General features: G+C 36.5%; 1 protein-coding gene across 5 annotated transcripts in view; it reads left to right on the top strand.

Moving 5' to 3' along the window:
* Window positions 1–3,208: 3,208 nt before the first annotated feature.
* Window positions 3,209–16,908, top strand: part of LOC121375173 (neurobeachin-like) — a 120,873-nt gene continuing 107,173 nt past the window's right edge. For all 5 annotated transcript variants that reach the window (XM_041502457.1, XM_041502454.1, XM_041502456.1 and 2 more), the window contains exon 1: window positions 3,209–3,497. In XM_041502457.1, coding sequence (XP_041358391.1) covers window positions 3,339–3,497 — 159 coding nt within the window. In that variant the 5' untranslated portion in view covers window positions 3,209–3,338. The remainder of the gene's footprint in view (window positions 3,498–16,908) is intronic.

Below are 16,908 nucleotides of genomic sequence, written 5' to 3'. Positions count from 1 at the left end.
ATTTACGGTTATATGGCGTCAGACATATGGTTAAGGAACACACAGATTTTGAGAGGAAACCCGCTGTCGCCACTACATGGGCTACTCTTTCCGATTAGAAGCAAGGGATCTTTTATTTGCGCTTCCCACAGGCAGGATAGCACAAACCTTGGCCTTTGTTAAACCAGTTATGGATCACTGGTCGGTGCAAGTGGTTTACACCTACCCAAGAAGCAGTTGTGGACTTATAACAGGTAATAACAAACAAACATATCACTCTCGTCCAATGAACAACACTTTAAAATCAATGAAGGCGTATTATTTTCACTGTGCAATTTTAAAATATAATTTTCTGTTACTTATCAACCGTTTTATTGGACAAACCATTATGTCTAAATTATTTATGTGCATTTTAGAAGAAAGTGATGACGTGTTACATAAAGAATGCAGAGCAGACCCTACAGAACTTAAACTGGTATACGAAAGAAAAATGTTACACATAAAGTTCAGTAAAGTTTGTTTGTTTAACGAAACTTCCTGGGCATATTGGGTTAATTTGTAATAATATAAATGTATATTTGTAATAATATAACATGATGACATTATTTGAGTGTATTTTTTGTGGGCATGTAATTCAAGGTATAATCTTTGCATTTCACAAGAAATAGGAATAGGGCCTAAACATGTTTGGTCATTATGTAACTTTGAGACTTCCCCTTTACAGAATGAATTCTAGAACATAAATTTGTAATTAGGGCCTCCACGAGTCCAAAATATTAGAATTGAGTACTTGAAGGTCAAACTCGACCCGGACCCGAGTACCCGACACTTACACTAGATGATGATGAGACTAAGCAATAAAGTAAAATAGCATTATGCATCTTAATTCCAGCGCTGAACATGGATGCCAAAACATGCAATTGTATTGCATTGCACACATTCTCATAGCCCTAGCTGTGATGTAACCAGCGGCAAGCATATGGCAAAATGACGTAAAATATAATTAAATGAGAAAGCTCTTCCTTGCACAGTGCTTGAACCGTAATTGGATATAAGCAGATTAATGTCTTATCCTATTATATCATACGCTTTGCACGGGTATTCGACTCTTGTGAACGGCCTCGAGTCTTGCTAGACTCGGACCGTGCTCGAGTACTCGAGTACTCGTGGAGACCCTATTTGTTCTACAATTAAAATATTTAAAATAAACCTTCAGAACAGATCATGCTTCCCCCATCCCTTGATACTTCTATTTCTAGTTTCTATGGCAATTTTGGTCCCGTGCAAATTCGATGTTCGCTATATTTACGCTCTGAACCTCAAAACCCATTTATGCTCAGCGCACCCCCGAAGATCGCCAACTCAGATGGGTAAAGACATCAGCTGGGTAAAAAACGCCCAATCTGCAAATTTACACCCACTAGACTGCAACGTCGACTTGGTGTATGTTAGGCCCCTAATTGGCTCACAGCTAGACAACAACCCTGGAACCGGGGGTCGGGGGAAAATGAGGAAAAAATATACATGTAGGCCCTACGTTATTTTGTCTTACTATTGGGGTCTCCACGAGTACTCGGGGCACGGGCCGAGTCTAGCAGACTAGAGTCCGTTCACAAGACTCGATTACCCGTGCAAGGAAGCGAACTCTCATTTAATTATATTTTTAACGTTATTTTGCCGTATGCTTGCCGCCATTTACCCTATATTATATGGCTATAAGACATGGGGGGGGGGGGGGGGCAAACAAAAGTTGAATGTGGGGAATGCAATATAATGGCATGATTTGGCATCCGTGTTCAGCGCTAGAATTAAGATGCATAATGTTTTATTTCTTAGTCTCATTATCATCTAGTCACTGGTACTTGGGTCCTGGTTGAGTTTGACTCGTGGAGGCCCTATTTACTATGTATACAAATAAAGATCACAATCTGGCTTGTTACCCCCCCCCCCCCCCCCCCCCCCCCCCCCCCCCCACACACACACACACACGAGATTGTGCTTCTCACTTCAGATATTGTTCCTTCAGGCCTATACTACTGACTGGATCGACGGTGATATAATGCAATCAAACGTTTCTACTATATTAAAACTATAAATCTGCGATATTGTAGAAACTCAGAGGCCATTTCACGATATGACGCATCATTGACTAAAATCTGTTTGATGCAATAGGCCTACCCTATATTTTGACCATGGACATGACTATATATTTTGTGAAATTATTGTATATTTTACCTATGGACTTGATGGCACCGTTTGGGCAGAATATGCTCATCTTTCGCGAACACCTATCCCAAGTTCAGCCAGCACACTATTTGACTGGTTCCCGACGTGGCTATTTGGTTTAACGTGAAGTGCATAAACCGGTCTAGCGGACGTTTTTCCCGCTCGGTCTGGCTGAACGCAGCCCAGATATTAACAGTTTTTACAGTACGTGATACATGAGTACGTGCTACCATGATATTCTACTGAGCTCTATCCCGAGCAAGTTTTAGATACTTTTTATAAGCTAGTCTTGGAAATGGCAGTCCTCCTATGAAGTGAACATCCTATTACTGAGCTCCCAGGGGAGTAGCCGTCCTGATAGTAGTTCATGGAAGCAATCGCGACTACCTAAAACTTCCTTTTGACTTTGCTTTGTGCAGAGATACGATTTTGATCACGGAATACAGTTTTATCATTCAGATTTACTGAACAATACTATATACTACTACTACTATTAATAATAATAACAATAATGTATAATAATAATAATAATAATAATAATAATAATAATAATAAAAATATAAAAAATAAAGTAAATATAATGCATCGAATGAAAAATAATGACATTATCTTTAATATGATTAATTTGCTAAAGAGCTTACTATTCAGACCACTCGAGCGTTTGCATTATTCACTGTTTTAAAAATAAATTTTACTGATTCATTTCGGTATTTTTTGGTTCTTTGTTTATCATTTCGGTTATTTACGAAACGTCTAGCCGTTTTTCAAAAAGGAAGTAGACATACAGGAAGTGGCAGTAGTTCAAATGTCAATTAATTATATAAATATTTTCATTATATTAAAATACTTAAACAATTGCTATATTACTTATTATTCAAATTGCAGCAATCATACAATGTAATATAAATATCATTTTAATAACAATTTGCGATATAATTTTAGCCAATGAAATAGTAGGTATTTTTCACATCATCAATGCGGAAGCTTCCACGACTTCGCTGCGCTGGTCGGCGTTGATGGAAAAAAAAAAAAAAAGAGAAAAATGTAATTTTAGTAGTGCATATATGTTTCTAAAAGACTTTTGCTTATATTAGCCCATTTCACCTTCGCATTGTTGACATTTGACTGATAACATGTCCAGCCAGAACGAGGAAGGGGGATCAGAGGTGAAAACTGTAAAAGACATCCTCCTGTCACCTGGAGAAAGTGAACTCAAGTTCGGTCTGTTGATCGGCCTTCTCAAAGTGAATCAGGTGTCGAATAAGGATGTCGTTGACACTGTCTTATATCTGGTAAGAGTTTTAATATTAGTCGTATGTCATTCTTAGATGCTCACCACTTTGTTTGCATGTTTTTTCTTGTTGATTTTTTTCTTGAATAGTTCAGGAATGCATGCTTTAATTAACATTATTGATTCATTCATATTTTTAGTATTTTACACTTATAAACAACAGATGTAGCCAGAAGAAAGATGTTTTTATCTGGAATCTTTTTTTCTGGATTGAACCCCATTGTTATAAGCTTTCCTTTCAATCAAGGATTGTTTATGAATATAATAATCTAAAAAAAAGGGCGGGACGTATTCCAGTAATAAAGCATTTGTTTGATGCACTGTTGGTCTAGGATTGATCCCTATTGGGCTATTTTTTGTTCTAACCAGTGTCATGACAGGTATATCAAAGGCCGTGGAATGTGCTATACTGTCTGGGATGGTGCATATAAAAGATCCCTTCATATAAAATATCTCTTGCTACTATTGGAAAATTGTAGCATGTTTCCTCAAAAACTATATATCAAAATTACCAAATGGTTGATATTGAATAGCCGATGATTAATAAATCACTGTGCTCTAGTGGTATCGTTAAATTTTAATTTATAATGATCTAAAATAACTTATTACTAAATATTTATTAATAAGGAAGAATTGTTTTAACAACACACTCAACATATTTTAATTATAGTTATATGGCATCGAACATAAGGCTAAGGACCACACAGATATAGAGAGGAAATCTGCTGCCACCATGCAGTAGGCAAGTCTTTCCGATTAGTGGCAAGGGATCTTTTGTATGCAGCGTCCTACAGACAGAATAGTGCCACAGCCTTTGTTACACCAGTTGTGGAGGACTGGCTGGAAGGAGATTTTGTTCAAGAAAGCTAGCATAATATTCATATTCTGTACTCTGACAAGACTTTACCAGTTCCAGATACCAGGATTGAAGCAAGACCCCAAAATGTATTAGCAATTTGGCTACTTTTGTCAGAAAATTAATAGCCAGATCCAGTTTCAGTTGGCCAAATAATATTTTTTTTTTATTAAGATGTTATATTTTGACATACGTGTCATGTCATAAAACAAAGAATTTTATATATATATTTTTTATTTTACTGTATAATTATAGGAGGTATTACAGGGGTTTATCAGATGCACAAAACCTGCTTATTTGATGCATTGAAACATCATTTGCATCCCTTGGGATGCACAAAAGAATGTAAATTTTTCTCTCACTAAATCTTTGTAACAATATACCGGCCTCGGTGGCGTCGTGGCAGGCCATCGGTCTACAGGCTGGTAGGTACTGGGTTCGGATCCCAGTCGAGGCATGGGATTTTTAATCCAGATACCGACTCCAAACCCTGAGTGAGTGCTCCGCAAGGCTCAATGGGTAGGTGTAAACCACTTGCACCGACCAGTGATCCATAACTGGTTCAACAAAGGCCATGGTTTGTGCTATCCTGCCTGTGGGAAGCGCAAATAAAAGATCCCTTGCTGCCAATCGGAAGAATAGCCCATATAGTGGCGACAGCGGGTTTCCTCTCAAAATCTGTGTGGTCCTTAACCATATGTCTGACGCCATATAACCGTAAATAAAATGTGTTGTGCGTCGTTAAATAAAACATTTCTTTCTTTCTTTGTAACAATAATATTTTCATCACAAAAGCCTCACGTAAAAATCAATTTTCCCCATGTCTAAAAATAGTTTCCATTTATCAGGACTGAGTTCAGCCAGCTTTTTTTTTTCGAAACATTTGTGAACTATTTTGACTGGTTCTCGAAGTGACACAAATGTTAGCTACAAATGACTGGCTAAATGTTTGCCAGAACACAGCAGCTTTGTTGTTTGCTGTGCTTTTAATACCAGTAAAAATTTGAATAATTCGTCCATTTCCGAAAATGAACAAACTAACGTTCACGAAGCATCTGGCACGATTGATTTGATATGATGTAAATTAATTAAATTACACTTAAAAAATGCTACAGTTCCAAGGGTGCAGAAAGTAGTTGCCAGCTTGCCAAATGCGAATACAAAAATGCAACTACCAGTCCAGAGGGTGATCTGGGTTTTTTCTGACAAAATTTTATTTATTTATTTTGTTATTATTATTTTATTTTTCATTGAATCCGTCAGCCATGCCAGAATTCCAAAACTATTCAAACGAACTTCAGAATGATGTCAAAATGATACATATACCGTATTGCCAGTAGACTACTTCAGAGTTCCAAACTGCGCAAGCACGATATTCCAGAAACAGGTTATAGCGAAAATAGAACCGTGCCAAAATGACCCCAAATGAAAATGAAGCCAAATTGGACAAAATGAAACCTAGCATTGGCTCAAATGGCACTAAAATCTATGGCTGTATGGCTTAAACGGAAGCACAAAATTAAATGTATGGCCAAAATGGCATTACAAACATGTGTTGTTTATATTATTCAACATTTAATAATGAATATTTGGACCAAACATTTTCAGTTTTAACACCCCAACACCGTTTTCTCTAATTGAAATGCTGTTATAGCTAAAAACAACAAAAACCCCAACACAAAAAGAAACACATGACCCCCCCCCCCAAAAAAAACCCCAACAACAAAACCTCCCACAAAAACAAACAAAAAACCAACACGAAAATAGTTCCCTTTTGATAGTAATTTCGATTTAAAAATAATTTGAAAACATTCCGAATTATCCATCTTCATAAATCAAGGCTAATATTCATTCCTCATATTCAGCCTTGATACATGTAGTCAAGATTACTGATATCCACTACTAGCGCCCTCTATTGGAAGAAAATTTGTAACACCGATTATGTCCCTTACACGATGACATCGCTGACCAATCACAGCATCGGTAACATGTGACAATCTTGAAAGCAATATCAAAAATTAACCGCCGAAACCTTTTTTTTTAACATCGTGACAAACACGACACGTTTCCACGGACGCTGACGCTGCCATCTTTGTTTACAATAACAAGGGAATCTATAAGGAGCATTGCGATTCGTTGCAATCAGATCTCATCGCATCCAATGAAATTTAAGCATTTTGTGGCACGATTTCTTGACGACATGTATCAAGGCTGAATACGAGGAACGAATATTAGCCTTGATTTATGAAGATGGAATTATCCTGAGGGTATACGACATGTTTCGTATGAATTACTAATGCCTTATTTAGACCAGTAGAACTAATTTTAATCGGATTGCTAATAACACTGCGTAGTCCCCAATGTCCAGGTAACATTTTGTCTTTAAATAATAATTTAAATATTGACCAATCACACTTCGCCTTTTATAACGTTATTTGGGAGCATACAAATTCTAAAATTATCAGGTGAGTCTATTTTAGTCTCTAAATAAGGCATTCGTAATTCATACGAAACATGTCGTATACCTCAGGATAATTCGGAATGTTTTCAAATTATTTTTAAATCACTGGCAGGATTCTGCAAGTAAGGTTTTGATTGGTGGACATGAGCTCCAACTGGCTGGTGTTAGATCCACATGTAATAGTGGAGCTAATTTTAATTAGATTGAATTTCGATTTAGCTTTATTCCTTGGAAACTGAGCCAGTCAAAGGTCAATAGTTCCTACAAATGATTTGTTTACTTTGAAAATATGTTACCAATATGTTTTGAATAGATTCTTCTGTTAAATGCTTGCGTGGTGTCACTTGAATTTTGTAAATCTATATGAAAGTGATGTGAAAAACCTAGTCTTGACTACTAGCTTATGGGTTTGATTTCATTCATTTTCCAAAGTGGGCAAAAATGCTAAGGGAGGGGTTGGGGACATGCTATTATAAAGATATTGTTGAAAAATAATAATTAATATATTGTTCTATAGGCTGGCGGGCTAGTAAATTTTAGTTTGTTCTGGTCCGGCGAGCTAGTGAAATATTTTCCATTTCTGCATCCCTGCAGTTCTAACAATAAATGTTTTCAACCAATCTCACTTTCTGAAGATGGCAAAATGTTATGATTACAGAGTAACCAAACATAGCACAATTCATAATTAAAGCATTGAATACAAAGTGCCTGTTACGGCTGCCATTGCAGTTTGGTAAAATGTCCATTTTGAAATCATGGAACTAATTTGAGAATTAAAAACAGACTGGACCCTGAAGGCAACCATTCAATGATAGTGTAATGCAGGCATCGAAATAAGCATTGTGTCTGGTAACCCATTTACAGGTTACCACAAAATATAACCTGGTAACCTATAGGTTTCCACAACAATATGAAAGTTAGAATTGAATTCCTGTTACTACTACGCGGTCGTTCTGAAATTGTAACGGTGCGCGCGAACATCGGTACGAGAAACTAAATCCGGAAGTAAATTTATCTAGTGGGCGCTGCTTAAACGCGGATTGCCAAAATTTGCTTTGCAATTGCACAAGTGCGCACGAACATCGGTGCAATTTTGTACCAGAAAACAAAACGCGGACATAAATTCATCTAGTGGACGCTGCTTAAACGCGGAGTGACTTGTGCGCGAACATCGATGCAATTCCTGACGAGATAATGAAATGTAGAAGTCCTGAATGCATTGCCTGGTTTACGTTTGGAAACGAAACTACCGTTCGTTGAAATTTTTGTCGAGAATGAAACACCGTTCTCGACTTCTCTAACATGTGGTAACCTCCCGGTAACCTGAACGACCGTTCTCGACTTATTTCGATGCCTGTAATGCTGGGAGTGGGAGAAGAGGGAAAGTCACGGGCTGCATTACAAAATGTAATGTTGTAGGTAGGGAGTGCTTGTCTCATTTTTAGTCCCCTACTGGTTCAAACAGAGGGAACTTTAAGTTTTATCTTCCTCCGTCCATCTGCCTGTTCGTCTGCCCCTCTGTCCCACAATATAGTTTTTCAGATGTTTTCCCCCATCCTTATCAGGCGACCTTATTGGAGGTCGGACTCTGGATGGGCGTGTTCGAAACCCTAGTGGTATATGAGCATGTTAAAGTAGTTATCTATCTATCAGATGTGTTTTTTTCAGAATGTCTTGAGATATTGAGCTGAAATATGGTTCATAGTTTTATTATGTACTATTACAAATCAAATGTTACTTTCCAGTGATAAAAATTAGTAGAATTTGGCAGTATATATATATCGTGAATATGTGTGTGTATGTGTAAACCATTGGTGCAAATAGTAAAGTACCTTGAAAAGCATGATATGTACCAGAGAAATATAACTGTGCAATATGTACTTACTGACTGACTAGCACGTGAAACTAAAGTAGTGTCGGAAATAGAATAAAACTGATTTTTGTTGATTATTTCTTTCATATTAACCTGACGGGTAAATATCTATTTAACGATACTCTACCTAATTTAGCATTTACTTGTTTGGGCTCTAATTGATATACAAGGTGGTGTTTACTCTTAGAATTAAAAGGAAAATGTCATTAAAACAGGTGATTTGTGCACTTTATTGGAACAGACTATAACAAATGTTTATCGACATGACATTGTGTCAATTTCATTGCTGTTGCAATATGTCAGGGACTGTCTCTGGTGATGGTTTACTCCTATCCTTCTCCAAAACTAAATATTTGTAGACATTTCTAAGTAACTTTTGCAACTATCAAGAACCATTCTGAGTGTGTGATCTATTATACCGGTATTAAAGGTGCTATCTCCAAGTTGCATAATCAGCTATTGCAAAAAAAATTTGCTTTAAAATTTAAAGACTACACCTTCAACTATATGCCCATAAATGATTCTAACAAAATAATTTTATCTTCTAATAGAAAATACATGTTTATTTTAGAATCTTTATTACAAACTGATGCTGATATATAACTATGATATAGCACCTTTAAGTGGTTGCAAGATTGTGTAAATTTCTAATGTACTTATATTGAATTTATATTCACTAAATTTGCTGATCATAATTAATAATTTCTGCTGCAATTCAAAATACTCAGTTAACTTGCAGTTTTAAATAAAAAGTTTGTTTATGGGTAAATGAAATTGACACATGTAGATCAAAATGTATTATAGTCTATTCCAATAAAGTACATAAATCACCTATTTACTGACAACCTTCTTTTAATTTCAAGAGTAAACACCACACTGTACATCAGCGAGAGCCCAAACAAGTAAATGCTAAATTAGGTAGAGTATCGTTAAATAGATATTTACAAAATATTTACCTGTCAGTTTAATATTAAAGAAATAATTGACGAAAATCAGTTTTTATTCTATTTCCGACACTACTATAGCTATAATTGTTTGTTGTGTATTATAAATCAGGATTGAATTTGAAGTAGGTTCTAAGTGTCTTGTGGACTCTTATTATAATGCTTCAGGATCGTCGGAAGTAATTCAAAGTTGGTACAGCCATGAAAGCAATGTATATGATGAGATCTATACTATGCGAGGGCCATAGGAAGAGAAAACAACGTTCCTGGTCCCAAAAGTGGTATGACCATGGCCGTACTGACCGTACCGCTTCCGACTCCCGACGCCCCTGATGCTTTATGAAAGCCTTCAGAAGGTCTTGATTTAAATAATCCAGATGAAACAACTTTACTGTAATGCCTAATCTAAAGATTCAGTGGCAGTCTTCCTATATATGAAACACAACAGTATTTCATTGATTCATGCTGCTATAACCTTGAAAAACTTTTCATGTCGGTCTTATGCAGAAATACATGTTTTAATTTTATTTCCCCCCTGTTTATCAGTTGTACATTAGTTTAATTAATTTAATGCATACAAATTATTAATATTATTTTAGTTAATTTCCTCTACTTTTTAATTACTATGCATTGTTCATAATATATATATATATATATATATATATATATATATATATATATATATATATATATATATATATATATATATTTGAAGTTTCCTGAATGTACTACTTATGAACACGTAGCGTCTAGAAATGAAGGGCGCGTAACTCTTTCAGCATTATTCTTGTGTATTTCACACCTTCCTCATGAGCATAAACCTAAGTTTATTTTATTAAGAACAAATGACAGACATGTATTCAAGAATATTTATTGAAATTACTTAAAATATTAACTTGCATGTTTGTCCCAGACGTTTTTGTTCCCGTCAGTTTTGGCTACAAAATGAGCATTCGTACAATTTACATTTATTAGCATTCATTCATGATAAGGAGGAAAATACACGAAAATAATTAAAGAGAGTTGTCAGCCTTGTAAAAAACGGGAAAATGTTAAACGAATCATTTAGGAATTGTAAATCAACTTTAAACTTATGTTGAACAAATACTTGTAAGTTTATTATATAAATACTATTTTTTAATTAAAATATAATCATTTACGATTACAGTATTGTGTAACTTTTTGTTGTTAAATATGATACTTATTTTTGGAGAAGATTTTTAAAATCTGTTCAATCGGAAATGTCCTACCGTTACGCTTTATTATATAATGTTACTATAAAATATCTGACGTTATTTTTAGGGTATTCTTTTGTACCGTCGGTGAAACTCCTCAACAATCGCAAAATGTATACACTTAGTATACCTTATCTGCCCATATTTAACATTTGCACAATTAAAAATATGTCTTCATACAGCAAATGGGCGAGACATAGCCCAGTGCCAGTGGTAAAGCGCTTGCTTGATGCACAGTCAGTTTGGGATCGATCCCGGTCAGTGAGCCCATTGGGCTATTTCTCGCTCCAGCCAATGCACCACGAATAGTACATCAAAGGCTGTGGTATGTGCTATCCTGTCTATGGAATGATGCATATAAAAGATCCCTTTCAGTTTCTGCTAATCAAAAAGAGTAGCCCATGAAGTGGCGACAACAGGTTTCCTCCCTCAATATCTGTGTGGTCTGACGCCATATAACCATAAATAAAATGTGTTGAGTGCGTCATTAAATAAACCATTTCCTTCGTTCCATTCGTACAGCAAAATAACCTTTCAGCCATGTTTATTTGCTGCAAATTGCCATAAGCAAGCTCAAAATTGCCATCGGTAGGCTATTGCACCCATGTCAATTCTTTTAAAAATTGCTGTGGGTGACAAATTCTTAAGTTTGAGTCCTATATGTGCATTCACATGTCTCATTAAGTTGGAAATAATTGTCATATTTTACATTATTTGAAGGTGGGTAATAAATAAAATACTATACTCGTTTTTGCTAAATATTATTTTTATGGATCTCGTGGACTTCCATGGTAGCTGACCGAACGAAAGTCAGATACTAACTTGGTTCATATTATTATTAGTATTATATATGTACCACTTTGTCTATGTTGCATATATCAAAGATCCCTTGCTACTTTTGGAACAGATCATCTTAGCAGCAGGTTTGACACCCAATAGCTGATATATTTTTCGTGCTGGGGTGTCGTTAAACATTCATTCATTCATTCATTCATTCATTCATTAGCAGCAGAGGGTTCTTTCTCTCTCATGACCAGTTGTTGAAATAATCATACTTATATGTTAGACATCAAATAGCCATATTTTAATTCTGCATGAGGTGTTGTTAAACTAGGTCCGATATCTGGAAAGGGTGGGGGAATAATCTTTAATGGTCATCACAGTATCTAGTGGGAGACACTAGTCTGTCAGTACTAGTCATATTTGTATCTTTGTTTAAATAGAGTAAGACAAAAAACCAACAACCATGCATTTTGTCCTCAAGTGAGGTAGGGGCTTTAAACAGACATTGATTTTCATTGGTCTACAAAATGTACCCATCTTGCCGCTTGCCCACTAAAGCTAGTGCACTCCTACCTATTTGGAGCAATAGATTTTATAACCATGTCCCCATTTTAGTTCTTTGGAATGGGCTGACGATCGAAGGAAAAAGGTACCTATAGTTAATCCATATCTATGACTTCACACTATTGTTCAAGGTGTAGATTATTTTTCAAGAATCAACACATGTGAAACAATGCAATTTGAACTTTTTATGAGTTTGAGACAGATTCGAACCCATTACCGACAGAACTTGTATATTGTAAACAAGTACAATGCATTAGCCCATCTGCATCATCAAATGAACATGTAATTTAAGCCTTATAAACCTGATATTACTGATAGTAATGTATTCTGGTGGAACACAACGAAGATTGTCAGAAACTAAATTGGAAATCACAGGTTACACGTTTATCACATGCATCACGCTTAATGTCAGCTATCCACTGCTGGAGTTTTCTTGACCGAATCATTCAGGTTTGGTCTGAAAGGATCCTACCATTTTGAGTTATTAGTTTTGTAAATATTCTTTGCCATTTTAACCAATATTTTCATTAAAAAAGTCAAATAGAAGTTAATTTAGCAGTCACATAATTTTAAAAATGAATAATGGATTAAATTGGAGAATACACGGTTAACTGTCAATTCTTGAAAAATAACCCACAAGCCCTTTAGTTTTTGCAATGGTTGGTATTTATGACGATAGTAGTGCTAAGATCTTTAATTTAGTCCAAAATAAATTTATTTTCTCGCTGGACCCCTACCCCCCAAAAACACCCACAGATTTCAAATTGAACCGAGCTATCAAGATGTCAATCTGTCATTCTGTCGGGTATTCGATTTTAGGGGTGCAACGATACGTTCAAAACCGTATTGCGTATATTGCGATATAAGAAACTGTATTGCAATATGTATTGCAATATAATTGATATTATTTATGGGTTGGTTTTTTTTTAATGAAAATAGAAGGCATAACTTTTTAATGATCTTTATTAGTTTCAGCTGTCAGGCTAAATGTTTTAGGCCATATTTTTATTTTTTAACACAATACTAGTCTACTAGAACACTGGCGTGACGGTGTCAAACTATTGATGATGATGATGATAACTAATTTAATGTGTCCATATACCACTAGGGTTTCAAACACGCCCATCCCGAGTCCGACCTCCGATAAGATCGGTGGCCTGACTCGGGATGGAGGGGGGGGGGGGGGGGGATGAAAATGGGCAGAATTTTGAAAATAGCAATTAGTAAAAAAGTTAATAGAATAAAAAAAGAAAAAAAAGAAGGTTACAATCCAAAAATAAAAAAGAATTGACTGCTCGGCCAAATATTTATATAATTTGGAGCATTTTAGAAGGAAAGTCCAAAATTAAAGAAGAGAGGATTGGACTATTTAATAATATTTAAAAAAAAAAAGAAGTAATTTCGACATAAAATTTTGAACGCAGATCTAAAAGTTTAAAGTCCGATCGATATGTCCACGCGAGTGGCCTCGTTAAGGCCGTTTGGGTGCACAGCTTAAAGGGACGAGATAGGTTGCATCCCGTCAAGAAAACCCCTAGATTGACAGTCGATAGACGTTGAAGGTGTACTGCTGTGCTGAAATACAGATCTTGAGAAGCCGGATCTGTCTGAACGAGAGAGAGTATCAGACTAGGGTATAGTCCAGTCGTCATGGGTTGGTATAGTGGTGCGGACGGGCCCGACTCCAGAGGATACGAGATGGTATCACTATAAAGCAAGGTAAAGTCTAGAAAAAGAGTAGTAGGGGCCGACCCCGCTTCCTATTTCTTCTTAGAGTGGGGCGGTCAATCTTCCAGTACTGCTAGGACAGGCTCGGACATGTAGAGACTAAACGCGAACAACCGTGGCGTTCTGCAGAATGGCCGTCATACGAGTCACGAAAAAACCCTGTCGACAGTCAGACGGAGAAATGACGTGGAAGCAAGGAATCTCGCTAAAAAAGAATCCAACCTGGTGGTGCAGGCTGTCGAAATGAGAAGCGTTCCAGCGTTCAATCAGTTCCAATGGCCGCATACATTCCAGTAGAAAACTTCATTTCGCTGACAAAAACAACGAAATGAGGGACCCCCCAAGTCGAGCACACGAAAGCACGTGCAGTGTGCACAAGCGAAACAAACACGTCTTACTGCGTGGAGCTCCAGACTGTGAATGGTCAAACTATTCATAAATTGTCACATTCGGAAATCCTTACTATCTGGCTTTTCCGTTGCTGCTCGCTTAACACGGAAATGTACGTATTGAGTCACAATGTTTCGCCAGATCGACCGAACCAGAGCCGAGGTTATTAGCCGAGGTATTTTGAACGATCGGCCGAAGTATTCCGAGTTCAGTGAAAAACAGCGAAGTGTGATTCTCATTTGTTGGTTTATTTCTTTGAAGATGATAGCCGTAGCCGTAGCCGTAGCCGTAGCCGTATTCCAACGTAAATGAACAACGAATGATAATGTGTAAGTAACAAAACATTTATTTGTAATTATCGTTAACTGGTTATTTTCACTGGACTTTTGACACGTTTTGTTTAGAAGTTAGAACCAAGTATAACCGACCTATCACTTCGTATGCCAACAAGTAAGCCGACTATGCTTGACGTGATTGTTACATTTCCTGTCATCACCAATTAATAAAATGATGTGGTTTTTGTTTGTTTGTTTGCCTATTTCAAATCAAATAAGTTACAAGGAAAAAAAATCGCGGTACGCAAAACTGTACCGCGGTTCGTATCGAGCTGATCAATTATCGCGGTATACCGGTATACCGGTTTATCGTTGCAGCACTATTCGATTTGGTGAATCAATCAAAGTGGTACAGATAATATATTTTAATATTTAAAGATTTTAAGATACCTGAAAAATAACAAAATTTTTGTAGATGATCCCCTAATGTGGGATATCATTGTGGTGTTTTTGTGTGTGTATTTTTTTTTTAAACTATATATACCATTTCCTTTGTTTTTATAAGTGATAATATCCCTAACAAAATGAAAAGTTTATAATATTTTTTAGGAATTGCAAAATAAACAAATTACAATAGGTATAAATGATTAATCATCAGTTATGACAAATTAAAGCTGCAACTGAGGAAAAAATATCAAATGACAGTCAGTGGACACTAATGACGATGCTGATCACATGACAAATCTGGCGCAAAATAAGTGGTTTCAGCCGGAGATGGCCAACACGACAGAAATAAAATGAATATGTTTCCATTGCCCAAATAAAATATATAACTTTTATTATATGTGTATTAAAAAGACAAATGGATACTGGTATGGGGCATAATAAGGGCTGTTAAATATACTGGTTAAATTATATAACGGTAAGCAGCTATTGAAGTGTGGAATGGTTGATGCCCTTTTGCCAGTGAGGTCCAGAAGACAAATGGGTGTAGGAAAATGTGAAACAAGAGGTGTTAGGGGTGCAGCACTGCTGTAAAACAGCCAATGAGGACACTGTGATTCATAATAAAACAGCATGTTTGAAGTGGTGTTCAAGTATCGTCACCAATTGGTAACCTACAAACTAAGGCATGGCCAGTTGGCAGTGAAGCTCTGTTTAAATTTCAGGGCATTAGGGCATTTAACTGGGGCATTAGCATTCTCCATGGTACTTTTTTCCCGTGGACATTTTCTTAATTGCAGGGGTTGCATTAGTTATGACAGTTTGCCATATGGCCACTGTTAAATTTGATATCTGGCATGGTCTTAATAATTCAAATACTTCTTAAGTTCTCATAATTCTAACATAATCGAAAATTAATCTCTTGATACAAATCGATTATAACCAATGATCAATTAAGACATTCCGACTGGTTCCCAATATTATCAACAATTGTACTTGCTTATACATTATGAATCTGTAGGATGTGGCATTGGCACCTATTGTGGGATCTACTTGCAAGTGTTTTCTCATTCTAACTGGTGCATCATAATTGCCAAACACTGGTGTGTGTTATTGTATGAGTGGCACTTGGGCTATCTTTCATTCCAGTCATTGGCCCACAACTGATGTAGCAAATGCTGTTTTGTGTACTATCCTGTCTGTGGGATGCTGCATATAAAAAAATCCCTTGCTACTAATTTGAAAGTGTAGCCCATTGCATGGCAGCATGGGATTTTCTCTCATTATCTGTATGATCCGTAACCATGTACATGTCTGACACCATAATTAAAATGTTCTGGTGCATAGTTAAAAAAAATACATTCGTTCCTTCGTTGTCATTTGTTAAAAGTTGTCCGGCTAATTATAAACTCGGGGGGGGGGGGGGGGGGTGGGGGGGGGTGGGGGGGGGGGGGGGGATTTAGCTCAGATGGTTAAGTGCTCGCCTGAGGTGGTTATATCGCAGGATTGAACCACCTTGGTGGATCCATTCAACTGGTTTTTTTTCTCTCATTCCAATCAGTGTACCACAACTGGTCAAAGACCGTGGTATTGCTTTCCTGTATGGGAAAGTGCATATAAAAGATCCCTTGCTGCTAATGGAAAAATGTATCAGGTTTCTTCTGATGACTACGAGTCAGAATTACAAAATGTTGGACATCCAATAACCAATGATTAATTAATAAATGTGCTCTAGTGGTGTTGTTAAACAAAACAAACTTTTAACTTTTTATAAACTCTGGCTCTACTACTGAGCTACATTTCACCCCAAAATTAAGAGAATAAGTGTTGATAGATGTCTTAGGATGTCTGTAGTATAG

The sequence above is a fragment of the Gigantopelta aegis genome, chromosome 6 (assembly GCF_016097555.1).
Source record: "Gigantopelta aegis isolate Gae_Host chromosome 6, Gae_host_genome, whole genome shotgun sequence".
NCBI lineage: Eukaryota > Metazoa > Mollusca > Gastropoda > Neomphalida > Peltospiridae > Gigantopelta > Gigantopelta aegis.
This window is presented reverse-complemented; position numbering and strand designations above follow the sequence as displayed.